The sequence below is a fragment of the Pholcus phalangioides genome, unplaced genomic scaffold, assembly GCF_987345545.1.
Source record: "Pholcus phalangioides strain wild (caught in Gottingen) unplaced genomic scaffold, Ppha-v1.0 ptg000005l_1, whole genome shotgun sequence".
Lineage (NCBI taxonomy): Eukaryota > Metazoa > Arthropoda > Arachnida > Araneae > Pholcidae > Pholcus > Pholcus phalangioides.
The window spans coordinates 4,712,745-4,737,977 of record NW_028301598.1 but is presented as its reverse complement, the minus strand read 5'-3'; the positions used below and the strand labels follow the sequence as shown (position 1 = coordinate 4,737,977).

The following is a 25,233-nucleotide window of genomic DNA, read 5'->3' as shown; positions in this document are numbered from 1 at the left end:
CTGAACGACCTGTTTCTGTCCTCCTGGCAAACCACAGGAGCCGTATTTCACAGGAGGGCACACACGATGTCTCCGGTACTCCCGCCACAACGCCGAAGTTATCCAGCAATTCTACTTTTAGAACCTTCTGCCACGTTAAACACGAAAGAAGGTCGAATCCGGGTTCAAATACAAATACAAATACAAGGCCACAACAGACAAAATGCCCAACGAGGTGGCTGATAAAAAGATGCCCATAAAAATATGGATGTTATATATTTAAAAAAAATACAGCAACCCAATTAAAAATGCAATTAACACAAATTATAAACAATATATACACATGATAAAATATTATACAATGCCCATAAAGAATACTTATGGTTGTCTTATTAAGCAAGTCCCACCACTCCCATTACTAAACACCTAACGGTGATTAGTCAGTTCCAGCTCACGGCGCTCTAGAACTTCCCATTTTCATTAACCCCTAGCATTCGCAGATGGTTAGACAATAACTAAACGCCATCGTATTTATAGGTGTATGTATGTATGATCTTTCCAATCCTCATTGTTATCTATCGCAGCAACAATAAGCGCATTCGTAACAATATCATCATTTCAGAGCCGTTTCATAACAGGAGGGGAAACTCATTGTTGGCAAACCCCTTCCCCCCTTCCCCCCGCCTCACGTACAGGCTTTTGGCAACAAGTCTTGATGTTCTCTATTTGACGTGTATCGATGACAATAAATCTGGCAACCTTATCCTAACCTAATCGCATGTTATAATAAAGGAAGAAGAAAGAAAAAATAGAAGAGAAGGAAGAAAAATAAATAAATAGAAAAAAAAAACGAGAAAAAAAACAGTATAATAAAGATAAGTAGATGAAAGACTATGCAGTAGATTTATTTTTTCACCCTCACCCTATGTGTACTGTTTCGCTCTTACATATATATAGTAGACTGATACATTATGTGTGGGGAGGGGAAAGTTACTCACACAGGAGTATAAGAAAGAACTGGGACGAAGAGAATTTCCGTAGAGATAGGGTTACAATAAAGCTTCGTGATGATGAGGGGGGGGGAAGAGGGAAGAAAACGCAGAGAACAACAGGATTGAATCAATTCCACTGGCGAATATTTCGTCCGTGATCGTATAGGGGTTAATTCTCAATAACAATTCAGTATTCGTCTTAACACCTATATGAAAATCGACATCAATGTGTTGTTTACTTAATGTTGCCAAAAGATGTCCCGCCGCTCGGGATCGTTCGTCGGAACGGCTTCCTTGATGAACACACACATCAATCTCTTTGTTTGATAAAATAGTACCTGAAAGAGAAAAGGGAGCCAAAGAGACTTCCACTCTAACCCGGCGCCAAAACCAAAGCCAAAGTTGTCCAACCAACCGCCCGAACTATTCAACGAATTCGGTTACGTCAGTGATGGTAACTCGTGGGAAATTTTCCTATATTCGAGGGAAAAATTGGGCAAAATTCACCCTAGTGGGAAATTTCTCAGCATTTGTGGGAAATTTTGAGAGTTCATCAAACAAAAGAATTTTGGCAAAAAATAAAAAAATTAATGCAGTGCAATACATGTCTATTGTAAAATTCTTGATTACGTATATCCCCGCTAGATGGCAGCAGCACATTTTTCTGAATGCGTGGGAAAAATTTGGTCAAAAGGGAAATTTTTGAGAGAAATTTTGCTGGAAGAGGTTACCATCACTGGGTTACGTCCATTCCTTTTATAGCCTCTAACAGTGTCACCATCATCATCGTCATCATTCTTCTGTTTTGAACAAATTCATTTTCTTAGACGTTGGAAATTCGCAATTTTCTTTGGTTTCAACCCAAACAACACCAACGACAGCAACAACAGAGACGATATTTAGATTTTTTTTTTTTGGCTTGAATGTTCAACCTTGTTTTACGTTCAAGCTTCTGCTAACAAATATGGACGACGACGTACAGAATTTTGAACTAGCAGGGATAAATCTAAAAAAGTTGTGTGTCATTATTTACACACGGGGAAACTCTCTCTCTCAGCCACCCTCTCCTGGGATCCGGAAATTTCGCCCCAGACATTTGGGGCCGTTCAAGTATTACGTCAGCAAATTTTTAGCCAATTTTGACCCCAACGCCTTGTCAACAAAAGTCAACAAAACTCTGACACCACCTCCCCTTGTCATCAAAATTTTGTTATCAGCTCTGCGTCTTATTTCCTAACGCACATCGGTGGGACAGAGACGTAGGCGGATGGGGGGGGGGCGCCTACCCCAATTATCAAAAAAAAAATTTTTTTTGCTGCAAAAAAAAAGAATTCTTAAAAAATTAAAATTTCGGAAGAAAATACCTTTATATGTTATTACAATCAATTTCTGCTCATTTCAATGATAGTTGAAAAGAATTCAGAATTTCTTTCCAAGAAATTCATTGCGACCCACCCTCTAAGCCATATATGGTAAACCCTTGGCCCGCAGACGAAATGCGGTCCTGGGGGTTATATGGCCGACCCCCTGAAACCTAATTTTGTAAAAATGACCTAAGTGGCACATTTACAGATCGCTTAAGTGACCTGTGGCACAATTCCAAATTATTTAACCGGCCCGTGTCACATTTTCAGATCACTGAAGTAAGCTCGTGGAACATTCACATATCACTCAAGTAACGCGCGACGCAGTTCCAGAGCTTTTAAGCTATCCGTGACACATTTAGGTGTCCTTGAGTGACATGTGCACAGTTTTACAGTTTTAGAGCACGTAAACGGGCCCCCAGTGAGGTTCCACATCGCTCAAGTTACCCCCGGCCCATTCCCAGATTAAGTAAGTGATCCGCGGTATAGTAACAGATCGCTTCAGTGATGTGTGACTCAGTTCCAGAGAAGTTGAGTGGCCCGGACACATTTCCAGATCACTCGAATCCACGAAACATTTATAGATCACTAAAGTGGCTCTGTAAGGGAAGTCTCGTTCAACGCACACTAGCTCTAAAGGAAAGAGGCTCGTTGCCTTTATAGCGTAGTGGTCTAGTGCGCTCACCCGGAAAGAAAGGACATTCGATTCCCCACGAGAACAGTTGAATTTTTCTTTGTGAATTCGTCTTCTCATCAGCCAGCTAGTGAGACCTTTGAATACTTTCAATTCCTACAAATTCAACATTATACAGGCTTATAGCTGGAAAGGCCATTCCCTGAATCCTAAGACTTCTTCTGGAATTCGGGATCCGGAAATTTCGCCTCTGACACTTCACCTGCCCTGACCGAGTAATCGATTGGCTGAATAAGTGACTATATAAGTGGGTGAGCGACCGTATAAGTGAGTGAGTTACTATATGAGAGAGAAAATGGTTGTGATATTGGATATATGAGTCAGTGAGTGTGAGTGATTGTATGGTTGAGTAAATGACGATGTGAATGATCAAGTGAGTGACCGTCTCTCACTTTTTCATTCATACTGTCACGCACTTGGTCGCTCATACAGCCACTCACTTATATCCCCATGGGAACAGAGCAGGGGCCATGGTTGGTTTTATTTTGGTTTAGTCACACACATATTCACTCACTTGGCCACTCTTGAATACTCATACGGTCGCTTATTTGACCTCTCATACGGTCAGGGCAAGCGTAATGTCAGGGGCGAAATTTCCGGGGGTGAAATGCACCAGGAACGAACCGTGCTAGGGACGAAACGTCGGGGGCAAAGGAAAAACTGAAATTCACCGTATTCAAGGTTAAAAATCCTCACAGCAAAAATTAGTGTTTGGTGTTCGATTATTTTTGAAAGGGATCGATGATCGGCGATCGGGTTTCATCGATCAACGGTCTTGAACCGTACGAAAGCACGATGTGTATCGTACTTTTTTTTTATGATCACACTACACTTACAGCACGCGTGGTCAGGAACGTGGTGTCAAACATGGGTGTCGTTGTCGTCGCCGTGGTGAGCACATCGTCAGTGTCTAGTGTGTGACAGAAAAATCAGATCCGGTCTATTTTTATATAAACTCAAGACTAGAAACGATGTCCGAGTCGAGTTTTTTCCACGACGGATCCAAGGCGATATGGCGGAGTTTACCTCCAGACTTCTCGAATTTCTTCCCGTCCAGCTTCTTCCGGGCAAACCGGGATTATTCCGATGACGGTGACCACCATGAGCGCGACAGGCTGATCTCCACTTCTGTATTTTATAACGATTACTCTCTTAGAGGTTAGATTCATCTTTTTCCTCAAATATCTCTGGGTCTCAATATGATCGATTCATGTGTATTGTTTGAACGTGGCTTAAAACGTCACTTTGAACAAAAATATGTATATATTTATGAAAGCCGCCCCCCCCCCCATATCTTGTGATTCCAAAACAAGCCTTGTTTTGCCTATATGACGCTTAGAATCGAAGTTACGTCCACTTTAGTGTTGCGTCTTTACATACGAGTAATCAGTTAATGAAAACTTTAAAAGTGTTTATTGAAATTGGTCATAACCAATGTTATTTGTGACATTTTATAGTGGAACCTCCCTTAACGGGGAGTGGATACTCCTCGTTAGCGGACACCCTTCGAATAGCGGACAAAATCAGGCAAACTCGAATTTATTCATTTGTGGTGATAAACCTTGAATTTATCATATTCGGCTAAACATTGTTTAACCCCAAACTCGTGTTGGTAAATATGATAGTCAATTACTTAATCAAACATAACTATGGTCCAGGATGATGAATTGAAACGGTAATGTTGGTTCTGTTTGTTGTTACGTGTGAAGAAAGCCAACATTACAAGACTGATAATGTGTTATGAATGGTTTTTTATCTTCTCTTCACACCTGTGATACGCGCACTACACGTATCACAAGTGTGAAGACCCGTGTCTTACCCGTATCACATACGGGTAAATATAATTGTGTGTGAATGTGGTTTTTGATGGAGATAAAAAAAGGTTATAAATTTTTCCATATTTATCGGACTTTCAAACTTTATTTGGGAATTGTGCACAATCGCTGGTAAAAGTGATAAATGTAGTGAAATTTAATCAAACTTCCTATATATCTGGGTGATTGGTGATCATGCATAACCACCGGTGTGTCACTTTTGCACTGTAACGCATCCATTTTAGCATTTAAATATATAGGAACCAATTGCGGCCGAAGCCAAACGTCGTATAAATGTTAAAGTCCTATAAACGAGATTACATCACTTTGCATCCCATAGCTTGCACTCCCCGCTCGCGGTCCCCTGGGTGCCCATTATCGGGAGGTTCTACCGTAGTTGGGTTTGCATATAGTTTCCAAAATCATAGTAATTGATTTTGTATCGTTATAAAATTATTTTGTATTCTGCCGTATATTTTTGAGGTTTTGTATCAAAACTTAAGATCTGTTAGACGAATTTGTTTAATTACAGTGTTTTATACAAGACATGTTAAATTAAATTGCGAAAAATTCACGTATATCAACAGATTTGGGTGCAACTTACGAACATACCATGCAATCCTTTAAATTTTGGCTCATTCGGGCCATTCAAGTATTACGTAAGCAGATTTTAAGAAATTCTTGACGTGCCACCTCCCCCCCCTGTCAGCAAAGTTTCGTCAGCAGCTTGGGGGGTTTCGGATTTGGTGACTTTTGATGACAAGGGGGGGTTTGAAGTTTGCTTACGTCATCAAACACCCCTTTTTACCCCCTACCCCCTTCGATGCTGACGTAATACTTGAATGACCCCTTACCATGAGAATGAATCGCATGGACTTTGCTTAAAATTTGATATAAAATTGACTTTTCTTCATGGAAAATGACACGGGTGGTCCAAAATTTATAGTTTTCATCATTTTGAGACACTATACCTGAAAATGTTACTAAAGCTCACTCCAGTACCATTTTATAGAAAAGTAACGAGTAAAAGGTAGTCGGATACTTCAAATTTATCCACGAATACAATTTATTACCATGAGAAGCCATTGATATTTGATGGGTTGTCAAAATACCCAAACAGATGGCATCTTCTATTCAAATGCGTGTTATTTATAAATTGATTATTTAAATTTAAGTTGATGCCGTGTGACCACCGTTTCGTTCTTATTATTACAGGAAGTAATGGAAGGAACGGGGATCATTTACCACCGCACTTGATGCCATTCGTCAGTAAAGCCTGGCCACCGTCTTTCCGGTCACATCAGCTACCGATTGCGGATGTTAACAAATCTGTGAGCATATCTGAAGTATGTCGCACGGCAACGCCTATGTTGCCTCCTGTTCAGGCAGAGAAAGAAGGTAATTTCTCCCGTTTTTAATGTTTCCTGTAAATTTTTGTCATGTTGCCATGAGTGCCATTGAAAGCACAGACACGCCCTGCTACACATCTATAAAAGATATCGAAGCGTTCCCGAAGGATGGGTGCATACAGAAATTTATTAAATAACAGAAATTAGATATATAAAATTCTTTTAAAGAAAACTTATTGATATTTAATGCCCAGTATATGATATCTACCTCAATATGCGAGTACCAAATATTGTCAATGGTGCGTTACAAATTTTGACCAATCTATCGCTAGACTAGTGTTTCCCAAAGTAGGCGGTATCACCTCCTGTGGGGGTCTAGGCGAAAGACGAATAGAAGCTTTGGATTTAATGTAGGATAATGGTAGTATAGGTTGGCTTGAGTTGTGGGCGAAGAGAAGAAACAATTTTCCGAAGGGGCGATGGAACAAAAAGTTTGGGAAACTGGTCTAGTACCTAGTTTCCCAAATTTCTTGCCACCTTAAAATTTTTTTTCTCTCTCATCGCCCCCAACTTAAGCGTGCCCGTAGGTTATACCCGTAGCTTCTATCGCCCCCATTGGGAAACACTGCACTAGACCAATGTTTCTCAACTTTTTTGATGCCGCGCACCCCTGTAGTCAATGCACCAGATCCCACCATAGCGAAGGTTAATTTCTACACCACGCCCTCCATAAAATCCAAAATGTATAGTTTTCGATAATTTGCATATCGGGTAGCATTGAAGTAATAAATTGCAATTTCACTGCGCTGGATGTGCAAAGGTAGTAAATGAAAACGACCCCGCCGACCCCTAACAAAGTACTCACGGAATCTCCACCCCCGGAGTGAGGTCCGCGGACCCACAGGTTGGGAATCGCTGGTCTAGACCATGCTTTGTTATCGTAACGAGTCTAAAGACCGCAATATATCTCTAATATCTTGCTAGGAATCCAGACAGTCGTTAGACCAAAATTTGTTACTAATGTGTCGGTAGGCCACGTAATGTTGGTGAGATGAGGAATTGTTCATTGGATATGTAAATACCGCATTGCCGAAATTTGTCACCGTTATTGGCCACGTTATGTGAGCGTAATGAGTAACGAGACGGAGCATTACCACTGTGTCGGCAGACAACATGGGTAGTGACTCGTCAGGGTGACGAGTCTCGAGAAGAGGAAGAATCCCTTTGTCGGTGAGCCACATATTGTCGTATGACAAAAATGTATTACTGATGTGTCAGTAAGAAACGTAATGTCAGTGCAATGAGTCTTGACACGAAGAATCGTAACTGATTTGTCAGTAGGTCACGAAATATCAGTGTGACGAGTCTCGATAGAAGTAATTGTCACTGGTGTGTCGATGTTACCAAAAACTTTATCACTGACATGTCAGTATCTCAAAACGAAAAAGGTCATTGATGTATCGGTAGGCCACGTTATATGGATATGACAGGTCTCGAGACACGGAATTATTACTAGTATGATGAGTTTCGAGGAGAGGAACTCTAAGTGATTTGTAGATACCGAAATTTATAACTGATGTGTCTGTCGGCAGCACATGTGATGCCGGTGTATGAAAAGTCTTCAAACTGGGAACTATCACTGTGGCCTATCGACGAGGTACCCCATCAGTGTGACAAGTCTCGAAAGAGGAATTGTTATTGATGTGTTAATATTACCCACATTTATCACTGATGTAGGCCACGTTATGCGGATATTACTTAAACGGTCCCACGTCACGTCAGAGACATTGCGAATTCTGATTTGTGGAAATTATGTGACATCGTTTAGTGACCTCACGTGCGATACATTTACAGATAATTTAATTGACCCGCTGCACATTTATGGATCACTCAAGTGGCCCGTTTGAAAAAACGTCGCCACGTTTTCAGACAAATGAAGTGGCTCGCACTCTCCAATAGGTTGAACTCTCTTGATTTAGACCAGTGATTCCCAACGTGGGCGTTAACGCTCCCTGGGGGGGGGCGATGGAATGTTCCAGGGGGGCGGTAGAAGCTACGGATTTAATTACGGATCCTATGGGGCAGATTGCGTTGGGGGCGATGGGAGAAAAAAATTTCTGAAGGGAGCGATGGGGCAAAAATGGTTGGGAAACTATGATTTAGACGGTGGAAATTTTACGAAGACGCCAGAATTCGAACATGGACCATAACTTGTATGTTATTTATAGCAAAATATTTACATCCGTGCGTACTCATTGCAGGCGTAAGTTGGGCAGGAGCAGCTTTCCTGTTGATCAATGCAGCTCTTGGAATCGGAATTTTGAATTTCCCGGCTGCTTACAACCAAGCCGGTGGGATCGCATCAGCAACATTCATTCAGCTCGTAAGTATCGTACTCTTTTAACCTTTCTTCAGTGTCCTTTTACTGACTGGCCCATCCTCAACACCCCCGGTCAATCACCATTTTTCTTCAGTTTCCATCTCATAAGAAGAAAAATTTCAGCTCATTAATTTAATGTTTTTTTCCAGTCCATGTTGGTCATGATAATCCTGACGATGCTCATCCTGGCTTACTGTTCCGACGTCAACAGCGACGTCACTTACCACGACGTCCTCATGTCCATGTGCGGCAGCAAAGCTCAGAAGTTGGCGGCGTTGTCCATAACGTGCACTTGCTACGGAGTTGGCGTCGCCGTGATCATCATAATTGGCGATCAGCTCGACAGGCGTAAGTGAAATTGGTTAAATTAATCGACTTGCTTTTGGTTTGGTCGTTTCAAGATTGCTGTTGAAATTCATTACTCTTTCTCCCGCAGTGTTCTTGTCGATCTTCGGCTCGACGTTCTGCCACCAGTGGTACCTGGAACGTCACTTCACCGTCTCGACCATCACGATCTGTTTTGTCCTGCCTCTGTGCTACTGTCGGAGAGTCGATTTCCTCAGATACGCCGGGTAAGACATATCATTCTTGAAACTATTCAATTGCTCTGGTAATAGTTTTTGGACATGGTCAAACTTACTTTGTTTTATTGGATTTCAGGTCATTGGGTATATTTGCGATGCTGTATCCAGTTTTTCTGACAGTATATGGCTATTACAAACTCGATTTAGAGAAGGCTCCCGTTATCCGAACCGAGTAAGTTTCAAGAACAAATTTTGTCAAATGAATCGTTAGGTTGTCATCGTAATAAGTCTAGAGGGGCGTGTAAACCCAGGTCGATAAAGATACGCGCCAAAAGTACCAAAGACTGTTCAGCGGTGTCGCGAGTTTGATACCCGTTTCCTACGCGGGGAGACGGTACATCAGAAACGGTGATATGACCACAGAGGAAAGATTGCTACCTTAGGGAGTCACCGGGGAGTTAGCGCACCGACCTCTCTATGATTATAAAAAAAAAAGGCAGAAATGTCTAATGCTGCAGCTCGGAATCGGCAACAAACTGTGGGTCTCGGTGTAATTAGCTCTCGTGCGCAGAAAATGACAGTGGTGCGACAAAAATTATCAATAAGTCGAGACCGCAAATTGTTACCGATGCGTTGCAAGGTTATCATCGTGTTAAGGCTAGAGCATACATACAAATACAAAGGCCACAAACGATGCAAATCGCCCAACGAGGTGGCAGAAAAGATTGTGCCTAAAAAAATAACATATGGATGTCAAATATAACCAAAATACCCAATATAAAAGCATAATCACCAAAAAAAATTCATAATATATCATACACTGCCCATAAAAATATTATGGTTGTCTTATCTAAGTACGGATAGCTTCTCGATTCATCTGAATATGCTTACCGTACTTCTTTTTAAACGTATCAATTTTGTAAGAATTCGCAACCCCCGGATGTAAGCTAATCCATTTACTGACAACCCTATTAGAGAAAAAGCTCCCTCGACGTCACAACCTAGAATTATCCCTTAGCAATCGATACTGGTGTCCCCTTCTCGAAGCAGTTGATTGACGATGTATTAATAACTCGTGGTCCATCCCGTTGAAAATTTTAAACACTTCGATCATATCCGACACCTGCGTTCCTACAATGTAAAAATATTCGAAAAATGAAGTCTTTCTTCATAGCTCAAGTCTTGTGTGCCAATAAGGACACGCGTAGCTCTTCTCTGCACCCCCTTCAACCAAGACTCTGTCCCTCTGTAGGTATAAATGCTCAACCAGTACCAAAGTTTTATAGAAATTATTGCTCAACCGCTGGCCAAATCTGGTCCTCTGAGTCAACTGATATGGTCTGCGACCTCAAACATAATTTTATAAAGTGAACTAAGCGGGTTGTTTACAGATAACATAACCCTTTAAGCGGCATTCACGAGATATCTCGCCTCATTAAAAAGCGCTTTTTTTCAGCATTGACAAGCCCAGATATTTTATAAAATTGGTTTCTCAATGGAACGCTTTTCCTATTCCCTTTACTTTGCACCTACTGAAAATCGGAAGAAATCCTACTTCATTAAAAAAAAAGAGAGCATTTTACCGGAGGTTTTCGGTGATTTCTCCTATGCCGCTTAAAGTGTAAAGTGATCCGCAGCGCATTCCCAGATCACTAAAAAGGACCACGAAACATTTCCAGATCACTTACGTAGCCCACGCCCACGGTTTATTTTCAGATCACTTGACTGATCGGTACCACATTTACAGATCACCGAAGTAGCCCACGACACGTTTTTAAGCTAATGAAGTGGCCCGACTCTTCCAAAGGTTGATCTAGAGACGATTTATCGTGACCGATGCGTTTCGTCATCGTGATGATTCTAGAAACTCAAAATTGTCACTGATGCGTAGCATAAGTCTCGAGACCACAAATTATCGCCTTGACGATAGGTTGAAAGTTAATGTTATGGCGAGTCTCAAGACACACACATTGTAACTGGGTCAAAAACTTACACCGCGACCAATTTAAAGAGAAAATATTGTCACATGCATCGCAAGACCATAAATTGTCACCGATGCGCCGCAAGGCTGTCATTGTGATAAGTCTGGTGACTGCGAATCGTCATTGATCTGTCACATGGTTATCATCGTGAGAAGTCGAGACCACAAATCATCACTGATGCGTTGCACAGTTTTGATCGCGATAAATCTCGAGACCAAAAATTACCGCCGTGACGAGTTTCATGTTAAAAGGTTATTGTCATATCGAGTCTCAAGACACAAGTTGTAACCGTGGGGGTTAAATATGTCCGCCGCGACGAGTTTCAATAGGAAATATTGTCACATGCATGGCGTGATTGACAAGGCCATGTCATCGTGATAAGTCTGGTGACTACTACTAAACCATACATGCAACTCATTCCTATTCTTCTACGGAACTTCTAACGAATTGGTAAATGCTGAAGTATGTGTGTGTACGTGTTTTGAACCTAACGAAGTTTGTTTCTGTGTAATGCTTGTTATATATGTGTGTAGTACTGCTGTCAATTTTTCTAACTATGAGTGACATGTAATAATTGTACCGTTGTAGGCCTGTTGCTCTCTGTGGCGAGACTTTTTAGCGGGGAAATCGGCTCTAAGTTGGAAGTCTGGTGACTGCGAATCGTCGCTGATGCGTCGCACGGTTATCATTGTGAGAATTCTAGAGACCACAAATCATCATTGTTGCGTCGCAAGGTTGTCATCGTGATAAATCCAGAGACAAAAGATGTCACCGATGCATCTCAATTTTGTCATCGTGATAAGTTTGTAGACCAAAATTTGTCACTGATGCGTCGCAAGGTTCTTATCGTGATAAGTCTCGAGCCCACAAATTATCGCCGTGACGAGTCTCAAGACCCGAATTGTAACCACGGTAAAAAAACTTCCGCGGCGACGAGTCTCTGGAACAATTGCCGTGAAGATTCAGAAGTAGACAAATTGAACTGATGTGTGACTAGATCTGGTATTGATATAGTAACTTGTCTAAATACCATAAATTGACATTAACATATCGTAAAGTCACATATTATTCCTGTGAAGAGTCTAAAAATGTCCGTTTTAGTGTTCCTCACATTACTAAGGAATCACCTCCCCCAATCACTGACCATGTATCATCCAGGCAAAAGCGGAACATTTAGATAATTGGCATTACAGCAATACTACCCGTCAGTCCCCCTACAATCAAAGCGTAATCACGCCAAGAAAATGTTGAATCCTTGCGTAGCTACGAATCAAAAAAAAAGTCTTTTTTCAAGTATAAGCAGGTGCTGCCATATATCTTCGAAATGAGCAAGTATAACGTTGAAATGAATACTTTTTTTAGATGTTGGTGTCTCCTCGAAAATTTAATTTATCAATTATAATGTTTATTTTGTAGGCCGGAAAGCATTGCTGAACTGTGCGCTGTTGTTCCTGTGCTATGTCTCGCTTATCAGGTGAGTCTTCGTATAGATGCCTAACGTTAATTCTAATTACATGCGCATTACTTCGAGTTAAGGCGCCTTTAGAGGAGAGCGGTCTCGTCGTACATCATTGAGCAAAGAACAGATTTTCCACTCGGAGTGATGTCTCGGAAATCGTTGAAAGAAAAAGCAACGATAAAGAACAGTGATTGGCTACAGCTTGAATCCCCAGGCTGGCTCATCCGCTATCTTTGAGCAAAGCGTGACGTCAGTATTTTCGCTATGTCCTATTAAGGCGGCTGGATAGGGGTGTCCTATTAGGCGGATACCCCTATTGTAGTGGCTATATGTCCTATCACTGTTCCCTATCTTGCACTCTTCTAGTAACAATTAGACGTCACTTGAAGAGGCAAAACCAATTTTATGTTCAAAGATTGAGGACAATGAGTCCACCCTCCTTTCTAGATGCCTTAGAAGGAGCGATTGACGCATAAATGACGATGATGCAAAGTGTTCCTAGCGTTGATGGTGATTTTATCGATATCAGTATGAAGCCGAATTCCGAAAAGTCAACCCGGAAAACATAGTGCTTATTCCAAAGCAGTGATGGTAAATTTTTCCAATAAAAATTCTTTTGTTTGATGAACTCTGAAAATTTCCCATAAACGCCTAGAAATTTCCCATGTGGACCCCTTTCGACCAATTTTTCCCACGAATATGGGAAATTGCCGTGGGAAAAATTGGTCGAAAGCGGTCCACATGGGAAATTTCTAGGCGTTTGTGGGAAATTTTCAGAGTTCATCAAACAAAAGAATTTTTATTGGAAGAAAAAAAATGTATAAATGCAAAACTGCTTTTCTAGTGTAAAATATTTAACTAAATATTTCCACCGATAGATAGCAGCACAATTTTCGGAATGTGTGGGAAAAATTTAGTAAAAAGGGAAATTTTGCTTGACGAGGTTACCATCACTGGGCCAAAGAGAAAATAGGATGTGTAGGCAGGGAGGGGTCTTTATCTTGAACTGTGATTCGGGCACTCGAGGGGCAAAAGCATCGGCTGGTTTGCTCGAGGACCTGCTCTGGGCCAAACTCGATATAATCCAATTCTTGCACGATGGAGAACCCCTCCAAAGCTTTGACTATTGATGTCCCAGTTCTGCAAGTATTTAGTGGACTGCAGAGGAGCACTAATTATGTGTTGGGTATAGGCGGATACAGAGGGCCACCTTTTTTTCCACTAAAAAAATTGCATAACCTTAGAATAGGTTTTTCCCTCCTCATCACAAAGATGAAAAAACTTTGTTTTATAGGGTTGGACGCGAGCCGATCTCCCCGTTAAAAAGTCTCGCCACAGAGAGCGACAGTCCTACAAACAGTATAAATATTCAGTCATTACACTACACTCACTTCACTTCTGAGATATAGATGGCAGCACTAAAAAATCATACACAACACTAAATACGCACTCAGACTGTTAGGTACACATACTTACACTTCCGGCACAACTCACTAGGTAGTAAATTGCCCATGGCGATAGACCTGAGTTGTGCTCGGCTTCAAAAAAAAAAAAAAAAAAAAAAAAGGGTTGGACGCGATATTGCTTCCTTGATCGTAAAGTGGTTGAATGGTTTGCGCCAATTCGGTGCAAAACTTGTCCCTTCAAATGAGATGACCATGCTTTTTTTTGATTTGTTGCTTCTTTTCAGGCCCTGCTGGGCGAAATCAGTTAGTACCTCATTGTCTTTGTTTGTTACAGTCACAAGAAGTCGTCGTACCCGTATACGCCTGCCTCAAGGAGCGTAACCTGGTGAATTTCGCCAAATCCTGCCTACTGGCGATGGGATTCCTGCTAGTCATTTACTCCACCATCGGCTGCTACGGTTTCCTGACATTCGGCACGAGCGTCCAGCCGAACGTCATGAAGATGTACGACGCCACGGATCCAGTCGTTATGGTCGGTGTCGGAGCTCTCATAGTCAAGATGATAGTCACTTATCCGGTGTTGGCTCTCTGTGGAAGGTATTTACCATACAGATACGTACAGGGTGTCCAGTAAATACGTACATAATTTGAAAACCGAAAAACTATTTAAGAATTGGTATATTTCTATGGGGTTTTTCGAACAAGTTATTCTCGCGAAGTATTTTGCTGGGGTGCAGAAAAAAAATTACTTCAAATTTTTGTCGACAGAAGCCGCTGCACAAAATCAAATCATTGAAAATATGCAAATCGGAGTCCTATACAATGCAGGGTGTAAGATTAGCAGCTCATTTATCAATTTTCGCTTTACTTGCGCTTACGTAGAGTTTTCAAGGAGCGTAACGTTTCCATTGGAACATAAAGCACAATTGCTAAAGTTGTTTGACCTCAGCCACGAGTCATTGGCTGAAGCTTTATGAACGTTTCGGACACAGAAGAGATTGAAGAAAGATTCAGGTGGTGAATTCTACGGTGTGTTTTCGCGCAGCACCCTCTATCGACAAAAAGTAGAACAAAAAATTTTCCCCCAGTACTGCAAAAAAAAAATTCCTGGTTTCGAACATTTTCGCAAATTGTATTGAAATATATCAGGTATTCTCAACCAATGGATAGCGACCCAAACTTGATTCGCAGGGCTTCCTAGATGGTTCGTACAAATCCACTTGCAGCCAGGAATTCTTGAGATATGGGTCACTACCAAACTTGGTTCGCAAAGGCTTCCTTGATGGGACGTACAAATAAACCCTCGGCCAGAAATTCTTAAGCTATGGGTCTCAACCCAAACTTCATTCGCGAGGACTTCCTATATAGGTGATACAATCGCCCTTTCAGTAAGGATCCTTGAGCTATGGGTCACGACCAAACTTGATTCACGGGGGTTCACTAGATGAGTCGTACAAATCAACTTACAATCCTGTTAATTGCATCTATAGCGTCGTCACTGGTCACTGTAATTTCAAAAAACAGTCCCATGGGTCGCGGCTGAAAAGGGCTAAGACATCCTGAAATATACAGATTTCTTCAACTTTTATGAATTTTTAAAGCTATTCACGAATTTATGGGACACTTTGTACATAGTCATTTTCACACAGTCCAGTCTTTTCAAGTGGTATACATACGAAACCTTTAACATGATATGCTTTCCCACCAGGGGTGCCGTGGACGGTCTCTACTCAGAGCTGAGGGGTCTCTCGGCAGCTGAATTCATCGATGGCGAGAAGAGGAGGCGGATAGTCATCGCCAGCTGCTGGTGTGGATCGTCGTTGCTGGTCGCTCTCTACACGAGCAGCATAGGCAAGGTCATCAACTTGCTCAGCTCCGTGACTGCGATCAACGTTTTCGTATATCCAGGTAATGTCTTGACCGAAAATCGCATACAAAGGCCGTTAAGCTGGGGGTCGTGGCGTATTTTTCAGAGGGGGGGGGGGGGTTGGAGGCTAATAAAGCTATAGCCCAGGGTGGTGAATTCGGAAGCTTGAGGAATGAGTGTCGCAAAATTCGTAAAGTCTGCCAGTTACGTCAGATTTTTAGCCATTTTTGACTCTCCCCGTTGTCGGCAAAAGTCAAAATCTCTGAACCCCCCCCCCCCCTTGTCAGCAACATTTCGTCAGCTCTGCCCTCTCTTAACGCACATTGGAATCAGCGACGTACGCTGGGGACAAGCCACCCTTTCCCCCCCACCCCCCGAAGATCAAATTTTTTTTAATGCAAAAAATATTTTTTTTAATTCAAATTTCGGAAGATAATACTATTACATGTTGTTATAATCAATTTCTGTTAATTTCAATGCACTCAAAACTCAAAATTTCTCTTTAATAAATTCATCGCGACCCACCCTCTAAGCCATATATGGTAAACCCTTGGCTCACGGACCAAACGTGCCACTGGCGGTTATCTGATGTGGCCTGCCCCCTCAAACCGGATTTTGCAAAAATAAACTAAGCGGCAGGTTTACATATCGCTTGAGTGACCCGTGGCACAGTTCCAGAACGCTTAAGCGACCCGTGGAGCATTTATAGATCCCTTATGTGACCTGTGGCACAGTTTTGGTTCACTTTCAAATATAGGAGGCATAAATTCACAGAAAATTCGCCAAGAGAAAGCACTAAGTGGTATGGTCATAACGAAAAGCAGTACCTTAATGCATGGGCGCACCCGGGCCACAAGTGCTGAAGAAGGGGGGGGGGGGCGCTTGTGATAATGAGATCTCAAGATTTTCGATATTAGTATGTAAATTGGTAAGTAATCATATATAGTGGGGGGACTCAGAAAAAAAATCAATTTGACTGCGGGGGAGGGGCGGCAAGGTGCTCTTAAGACTGCCCTGCGGAAGAGTACCTCCGTCTTTGTAAGCTACTTTATATCGCACACCAACTCCGGTCATATATAGCCATACGGCAGTTTCCAACCAGTGGAGTTGGGTGGAAAATGAAGGCCCATCTACGGTAGTCGCCTCATAGAAGGCCTGATCCCGAAGCTCGTGACGTCACTGAAGTCGTTTATTTCACCTATAGTCGATATACAGATTCGATATTGGATATACGGCGAAAAAAGGTAGATTTCGCATACGTCGGTCGGTCTGCTATATCCAATGGGCTACAGGTGAAAGGACGACTTCAGTGACGTCACGGGATCGGACCTTTTGCTATAAAAGGTGTCGCCCAGGCTCGGTAGACGAACTTGTTTCCGATGCGTCTGTGTATGCTGGTCCATACCATATTTTGCAATGATATATTTTTTCTTATGCAGGTATCTGCCTGATGTGTGTCATCCTGAAAAGGGACCGCGACCTATCGAGCTGGAAAAGTAGATTAATCGTCGCGGGAGCCATCTCACTAGTCGCGATCGGGACGTTCTTCTTCGCCATCGTCCTGTTCAACGAGCTGCTCGGAGTGACTACAGCCGCACCAGTCCTGCCATTGTGCACGCCACCAAAGTCCTGATCAGCTTGAAGCAAGCAATGTTCCCGGGATTTCGAACGGGACAACTTTCTAAGCCTACAAATACTGTCGACATCCCGCCAGTTTCTCCATACGTAAGAAAAACAAGGAAACTACACCATCATGGATAACATTGTTATGCATCCAGGGAGAGATTTCGGCCAGTGTGACCAGCTCTCTCGTGTACTATATGTTTAGATCATTTTTTTTCCTACTCACTTTTTAATAGCGACGCTTGTGCCTATTGTTTATATGGAGGTTGTTGCCAAAATTACGTTTTGTTTACTTCTTTCGTACACGTTCGTTCCCTATTTACAGCGTTCAGATTCCATATTAGATGAACCAAAAGACGCCGAAAAAATGCGATGCATAAGCCAGTTATGGATTTTTTATTTGCTCTGGTAACCATAAACTACGCCTACTGTTGCTCCGACGTTCGCCAAACCTACGAGTATGGAGGATTTTTGCATTCGATATGTACGCTCTGATTGATTTTCTTCAAGTTTATACGTTTTAACGGTGATTATGCACAATACGTGAGCACACTTACTAAATTTATCGCATTTGCCGGTTATTATGCGTAATCGCATTTTCATATTGGCAAATATGGTAAAACCAGTCCCATTGCCGTGGTAAGATAATATATAAGACCGTACGAGTGAGCCAGTCTGAACCGGACGCGATGAACGAACCGATTTAATGAATTTTTCCGAAAATCCTCGAAATACGAGACTCCTATTTGGCAAATTCTGACATCGGACCTCAATATAGTGAACTCCTAAATTTTTTTTTAAGTTTTCGTGAATTTTCAATCAGACCCCAGTATAATACGTATTTACAGAATCTACAACCGGACCCCGATATAACGAACTTCTGTTTAACAATTTTTATTATTGACACCCGATATAATGGACTCCCATTTTTAGAAATTATTGATTTAGCGAACGAATTTTTACAAGTTCTCAATTAAAAGATTCTCACTGGGACAGGATTATAAAAAAAAAATTCCCGAAATTCATAAAATAGGAGTGTTTACTATCGATGTCCGTATATATCACACCTACAAATTTTGGAAAATCACCAATTACACGGCTATTACTATTATGCATAACCACGCCGGTAAAAGTGATAAATTTCAAGTAGTTTTCTCAAATTTACTAGGTACGCCTGAGTATTACGTGTAATCAACGATAAAGGTCATTCATTTTTCGAACTCACCGAGACGATTTGCGATTATGCACAGTAACCTACTTATCGCATTCACCATTACATAGTCCATGTTGGGGAAAATAACTTGTATGATAAAAGCTTTCTTTTTTCTGAACTTGGAGGTGATGATTCTGGCTTTTGTCTGATGCGAGAAGTGCATTCAATGCTCAAATAGGTTTTTATATGTTGGAAAAATGTGTACGTACGTCGGAAAAATAAATTATGTATGAATGTTTTAAGCCTTTTTTTCAATTTTGATGAACACGACAGAGTTAACTGAAGGCGAGTCTATCCAACACCACCTATAGAATAAGGCCTCCGCGTGATGAAGCGTGTGATGTCACTGAAGGCCATTTCACCTATTTTCATTGGATATACTGAAAAAAAGGTATAAAGGTGTCGCATGCGTCAGCTTGCTGTATCCAATTGCAATAGGTGAAATGGCCTATCTCTAGGAGGTGCTGGTGTCTCACATCCATTCATGCTCTACCCATGAGCCAAATGTGACCCTCGAAGGCATCTGGTATGACCGCGAGGCCAGACCGAATTTTGTAAAAAATTAACTATGGCACATTTCCAAATCACTTAATTGACACGCGGCATATTTACAGATTACTTCAGTGACTGCGACATTGTACACACACCAGCACTGTAACTGATTGACTATGAGACTGACGCGCTGCCTACTGCGGCATAAAGTGATGCCAACAGCACGCGGTGTTCCCAGGTAGTCACCCTCCCAAGTACTAACCGCGCCCGATGCTGCTTAACTTCGGTGATCGGACGAGAACCGGTGTTTTCAGCATGGTATGGCCGTTGGGAAACCTTTCACTTGTTTCCGCCCGGGATCGAACCGGGGACATTGGGCGCGTGAAGCGCACGTGATAACCACTACACACGGAAACATGTAACTGATTGACTGGAGAGCGCATAAAAGAACTGATGTGCTTCAAAGGGACTGGGAGGGGGTCCTTGCAGCACCTAGAAATAGGCCTCTGCAGTGTTTGCCGTAAACGTCATTCAGACTACCTAACAAGTTCGCCACAGTTTGAAACACAGCATCCTATTTCGTTTCTTAACTTTTTCCCCTAAATATTCCGAGGGAAAAAGGCCTCTTGACGTCAGTAAGTAGACGTCAAGAGGCCTAGAGGCCCGTCGTAGTCCAATCTCTAGGAGGTGCTGGTCCTTGTCGGGACATTTTCACGAACTGGCACCCTAGGGTTCGACAGTCTGTGGTTCGTACCTGCGTGTACAATGAAGTGGTGATTGACATTTGTTGTTATGTACCACCTTTAAGGAAACTGATTAATTTCAAATGGCGATTTTGCCCGAAATGGTTTTACAAATTTATTTGGAAGAATTATTTTATTCTGGTACACGTAATAAAGTAAGTTATGCCCGATTTAAAAAATCTGGAGCAATAGTTTCAAAGGGAACATACAGTGTCGGAGAATCAGATGCATCCACACAGAGTTCTGAAATTAACTCAATCTGGTTTAAATGTGAGTTTTTTTCCTCTCTCCCTAATCTGTGCCACCCTTCAATTGTTCTTTCATGGCAATCAATCTGGATTTCAGCTGATCGTAGTTGAAAAACCTTTCTTCGACTAATGAAGAAAGGAAACATATATCGCTTGTGTTCAACCACCACGATACGAAGATGTTGCCTGGAGTGCTATGCTTGCAGCACATCTGCATGTAGAACTCGAACTTCTCTAGAAAAAGCTGTCCTCATGATGTGCTTGAGAACAGGTGGCATTCCATCGCCGTTAGTTTCTTCCAGCATGCCACACACACAGCAACGCGCAGAGTATTGAATCTTGACACTTCGCGGTAGGGTACTTCGTTGGGTTTACGCGGAGGCCAATAAAAAGCGTTGGTTCGAGTTTCGAGAGATTTCGGATTTCAATCAGTACGTGCCGAAGTCCGTATCGTGGATCCCATTCTGTTCCAAGGAGGCTAAGTGAAACTTCCCCGTTATTCTTCAGATACGGTTCGTATTCCACTGTTCCGTCGTCAGTAGTTTTGAACACCACCACGTGTGGCTGGAACGGATAGTTCTCTGGAAAATGAAACTCAAAGTAGAAAAATCCTCCTCCATACGGCTGGTCCGAAGATCAGGGCATGAACTTTTGCGTTCGTTTCTGCATCCTCTTGCGCAAATATCCCTGGAAGAGGGTCTGCATTCAGATGCTCCATGTCGCGGAGGGCTATATTTCCGTAATCGGGTTTCGTGCCAACTTGGCGAAATCTCTGTAACAAGTTTGGCGAGTTTCATATTACCCATAATTCCTCAAGAATTATATCTATGTTAACCCTAATAAGACGTGGAGCGATGATATTCCCTAAATTATTAATTTTTGATCATGCCACACACTGAAACTAACTTTAATTGTTATATATAATTACCTTTCATCAATTTTATGATAAATAATCTTTTATTGAAGTGATGAATTTAAACTAAAGGTAATATGAGCGTTTTAATCTGGCTATATATTCTTCCACCGGGGCGCCATGTTTGTTTTTTTATTGACATCTGGAATTCGGACGCCCTTGACCACCTGTGCGGCTTTGACGAATCAAATACTTGAATTTCACTGTATTTGATGGCATTTATAACCACGACAGCGATTGGCCAGACTGTGACGTCACTTGATTAATATGAATAACATTAATTTATTACATAATAATATTAATTATTATTTAATGAAATAAATATTCTAAAAAAACAGTATAAAGGTCATTATACTGATTATAAAGATTATTTTATCCTTACTGGATTACAGATCTCTTGGTGCTGTTGGAACAAAGTCAATAGTTACCCAGGGCGACCGAGCGTAGCGAGGGAGCTGTGCCCCGCGACCCCCACGCCCGAAGGGCGGGTCGCCGCAGCCTGCTGCGGCGAGGGAGCGAGCGTGGCGAGGGAGCGAGCGTAGCGAGCGGGAAGCGGATATATCCGCGGCGCAAGCGAAGCGCGCCGCGTTACTTGTTGGTCGATTTTCTTGCTTGATTGGTTCAAGCAAGATGGTCATTCATGGTCATTCTTGATAAAATGACCATCATACCTGTAGAAAACCCCTGTAGCAAGAAAATCGACCAACAAGTAACGCGGCGCGCTTCGCTTGCGCCGCGGATATATCCGCTTCCCGCTCGCTACGCTCGCTCCCTCGCCGCAGCAGGCTGCGGCGACCCGCCCTTCGGGCGTGGGGGTCGCGGGGCACAGCTCCCTCGCTACGCTCGGTCGCCCTGGGTAACTATTGACTTTGTTCCAACAGCACCAAGAGATCTGTAATCCAGTAAGGATAAAATCCGACGAAAGGAATGTACCGACAGTCTAATGAAGTAATTAATAACTATAATAACTTATAATTACTGACTATAAATATAACATAGGTTATATACATCAAAATAATAATTATTATTATAATATTACTTCGTTTTATTATATTAATTTGTATTTCTTATTATTACAGTATAAATTATTAATTACAATTGTTAATAATAACATTTATAATAAATATAAATTATTATTAATTATCTGACATAATAAATCAATTTCAATTCATTAGTTCTCATTTAATTGTAAAATCGACCTTTTCTGCATATTCGTGACGTCACAGGATGCTATGACGTCACATAGAGCTGTTCTAACACAGCTACCACATATAAGCAAGTATCACACATTGGCGAGAAAAGAAATTCGCCAAGTTGGCACGAAACCCGATTACGGAAATATAGCCTCGCGGAGCATCATAGTTCTTAATCTGAAACGGTAAATATCGGAATATGAAACTTTGAAAAAAATTCGCCGATAAATAAGTTATTTTATCATTCCCGTAACCCTCGTCAAACCGAAAATGATGTTTACGTTCGAACAATTAAAGCCTTTTATTTGAGATTCCGCCTTTTAATCTGTTGAACCTTCAACTACTTTTTGTTTTTGTCATTGCAATTGAACTGGAAAGGTGAGTGGCGCTCATGTGTTATCGATGCTTCGATTTCTAGTTGACGAGTTCCAAGTTCTGGTTGGTGGTAACCAAAAAAGACAAATGTTGTAATATACGTCGTATACTTACTTATATAATTAATAAAGGCAACTGACTACGTGCGGGGTACTTTTTAAAACGGTGCGATTGTGCTCATGATCTTATATATAAATGTGAAAGTATGTATGTATGTATGTATGCTCTTTATACAAATCTACAGTTTTAGACCGATCGTCGCCAGATTTTGCACATATACCTAACAGGCCCGGGATTGAGCCGTAGGCTACTTTAAAAGTTCGTCAGAGCTGGGCAAATGCCCGAAATGGGCAAAAAAATGCCGGGCAACAATGGTTTTGGGGCCTCAACAATTACTTTCGGAACGTTTACTTTGGTTACCGTGGTTCCCAACAATGCATTTCAGACGTGTATATGTCTTTACAATGGTTTGTCACATCTTTAACGCTGCCATCATTACAGTTTATTCCTTCATAATGGTTTGGGTCTTTTCCAATACTCCCAGTAATTGAAGAAAACCCTGGAAGCGCCGGGTAATTTTGCTTGCCTGTATACAGGGTGTCCTGTAAGTGCTAATGTGTGTAAAATGTTCTACGCCAGCTGATGAACTCAATGCTTGCCTCAAATCATCAGCACTCTACTTCACCAAACACCAACTCTGGCCATATCGCTACATTGCAATTTACTGCCATTAGTGAGATGGGTTGGAAGTGAAGGTTCTGTCTATCGGTGGTCGCCTCAACACTCTGGCACGAAGCTAAAAAATTATCATTATCCACCAACATGCGAGTTCAACTGCAAAATGACTCGGCACTGCTATCATTTTCACATCAGTTGATCAAACTTGGCAATGGAAGAATTCCCGTAGACCCAAGCACTGGACTGATAACGTTCCCAAATGGATTTTGCCAGTTATTATATATATAAACTCAGTTCAAGAACTTGCAGACAAAGTCTTCCCAAACATTCAACAAAATGACCAAAACCATGAGTGGCTTTCTGAGAGCGATTCTGGCACCGAAAAATGACAGTGGGAATAAGATCAACGAAAAAATCCTAAAAATTATTCCAGGAGACTCCACATCTTACAAATCAGTTGACACTGTCACAGACACGGCACAGACATTTAGTTCTGTATCCTGCAGAATTTCTGAACTCCTTTGGATATTCCGGGTGTGCCACCACACAATTTGACCCTCAAAGTCGGAGCACCAATAATGCTTTTAAGAAATTTGGACACACCGAGACTCTGCAATGGCACCAGACTCTGCGTGAAGAAATTTCACAATTGCATCATTGAAGCAACGATTCTAACTGGATGTGAAAAAAGAAGAAGAAGTCTTCATTCCACGTATCCCAATTATCATCGAAGAAATGCCATTCACTTTCAAGTGATTACAGTTCCCGATTCGTTTAGCTTTTGCCATAACAATCAACAAAGCGCAAGGCCAGTCGTTAGCAGTGGCAGGTATCAACTTACTTGAGCCCTGTTTTTCACACGGACACCTTTTCGTCGCCTGTTCACGTGTTGGTAATAGCAAAAATTTTTACATCTACTCACCAGATGGAAAAAGAAAAAATATTGTGTATCCACAAGCGATTGCCTGAAGATTTTAATTAAAATATTTAAAAATAAAAGTAATTTTTTTTTACTTGATGCAGAAATTTTTTTCATTAAGATATAATTATTAAGCTATACATATATAAATTTTTTACGGGGCGGGCAACGTTGCCGGGTATCAGCTAGTACTGTATAAAACAAGAAAATCCCCCCGAGAGAGATCTGAAATATTTTTATAACTTTTTGAGATATGTTACCAAAATTATAGCTTATTTTGAGCACTTCCGCCAGACATTGCACACTGAAAACTACAGCCTATATTTGAATGTTTGTACAAAATATTCTCTGAGATAAGTATTTTTTGTTTCACAAAAACTACCATAAATTTTCACAAAAGAATTCTTTTTTATTCAAACAGCTCTAAAATGTTTAATTCTGAACATATGGCTAAGATCCTAGTTCATTGCATACAGTTAATGTTATCTGGAAGTTACGCAGCCATGAATAAAAGATATTTATTCGATTTGATTACAAAAGACCTCGTTGTTTCGTCATTGGCTTCACTTGGCTTAAACCTAAAGAACGGTCTTTTCTACTCAGTGAAGAGAGTGCCGCTGATAAGCATACAATGAGGGAATGCAGTGATGGTAACCTCGTCAAGCAAAATTACTAAATTTTTCCCACACATTCCGAAAATTGTGCTGCCATCTATTGGTGGAAGTATGTAATCAAGTATTTTACACTAGAAAAGCATTTTTTGTTTTGCACTTATATATTTTTTTTCAATAAAAATTCTTTTGTTTGCTGAACTCTCAAAATTTCTCCCAAACGCCAAGAAATTTCCCATGTTGACCAATTTTGGCCAATTTTTCCCACGAGTTACCATCACTGAGGGAATGCCTGCCATAAAAAAGTCCCTGGTTGGTTGTTTTTTTGAAAAATATGATGTACACAGTATATTTTTTCCACACATGAGGAGAAAAAAAACTAGTTTTTCTACAGTAGCAACACCAATAATCCTGC

At 41.4% G+C, this 25,233-nt stretch overlaps 1 protein-coding gene and 1 non-coding gene across 3 annotated transcripts in view; one reads left to right on the top strand and one right to left on the bottom strand.

Moving 5' to 3' along the window:
• The window catches only part of LOC149085770 (sodium-coupled neutral amino acid transporter 7-like), a 38,962-nt gene extending 20,074 nt beyond the window's left edge, over positions 1–18,888 (top strand). Inside the window, exons 1-10 of one of the 2 annotated variants that reach the window (XM_089232169.1) lie at positions 3,849–4,187; positions 6,059–6,241; positions 8,454–8,575; positions 8,722–8,920; positions 9,009–9,144; positions 9,233–9,328; positions 12,495–12,552; positions 14,278–14,540; positions 15,652–15,851; positions 17,250–18,888. In XM_089232169.1, coding sequence (XP_089088295.1) covers positions 4,001–4,187; positions 6,059–6,241; positions 8,454–8,575; positions 8,722–8,920; positions 9,009–9,144; positions 9,233–9,328; positions 12,495–12,552; positions 14,278–14,540; positions 15,652–15,851; positions 17,250–17,443 — 1,638 coding nt within the window. In that variant the 5' untranslated portion in view covers positions 3,849–4,000 and the 3' untranslated portion in view covers positions 17,444–18,888. Of the gene's footprint in view, positions 1–3,848; positions 4,188–6,058; positions 6,242–8,453; positions 8,576–8,721; positions 8,921–9,008; positions 9,145–9,232; positions 9,329–12,494; positions 12,553–14,277; positions 14,541–15,651; positions 15,852–17,249 lie in introns of those variants that run through there. The other variant, XM_089232168.1, reaches the window with a different exon arrangement.
• A 463-nt stretch (positions 18,889–19,351) lies between these two features.
• LOC149085769 (5S ribosomal RNA) lies at positions 19,352–19,470 on the bottom strand. Its single transcript, XR_016192740.1, has one exon. It is a non-coding gene; the product is annotated as a 5S ribosomal RNA (ribosomal RNA).
• Positions 19,471–25,233: the final 5,763 nt, after the last annotated feature.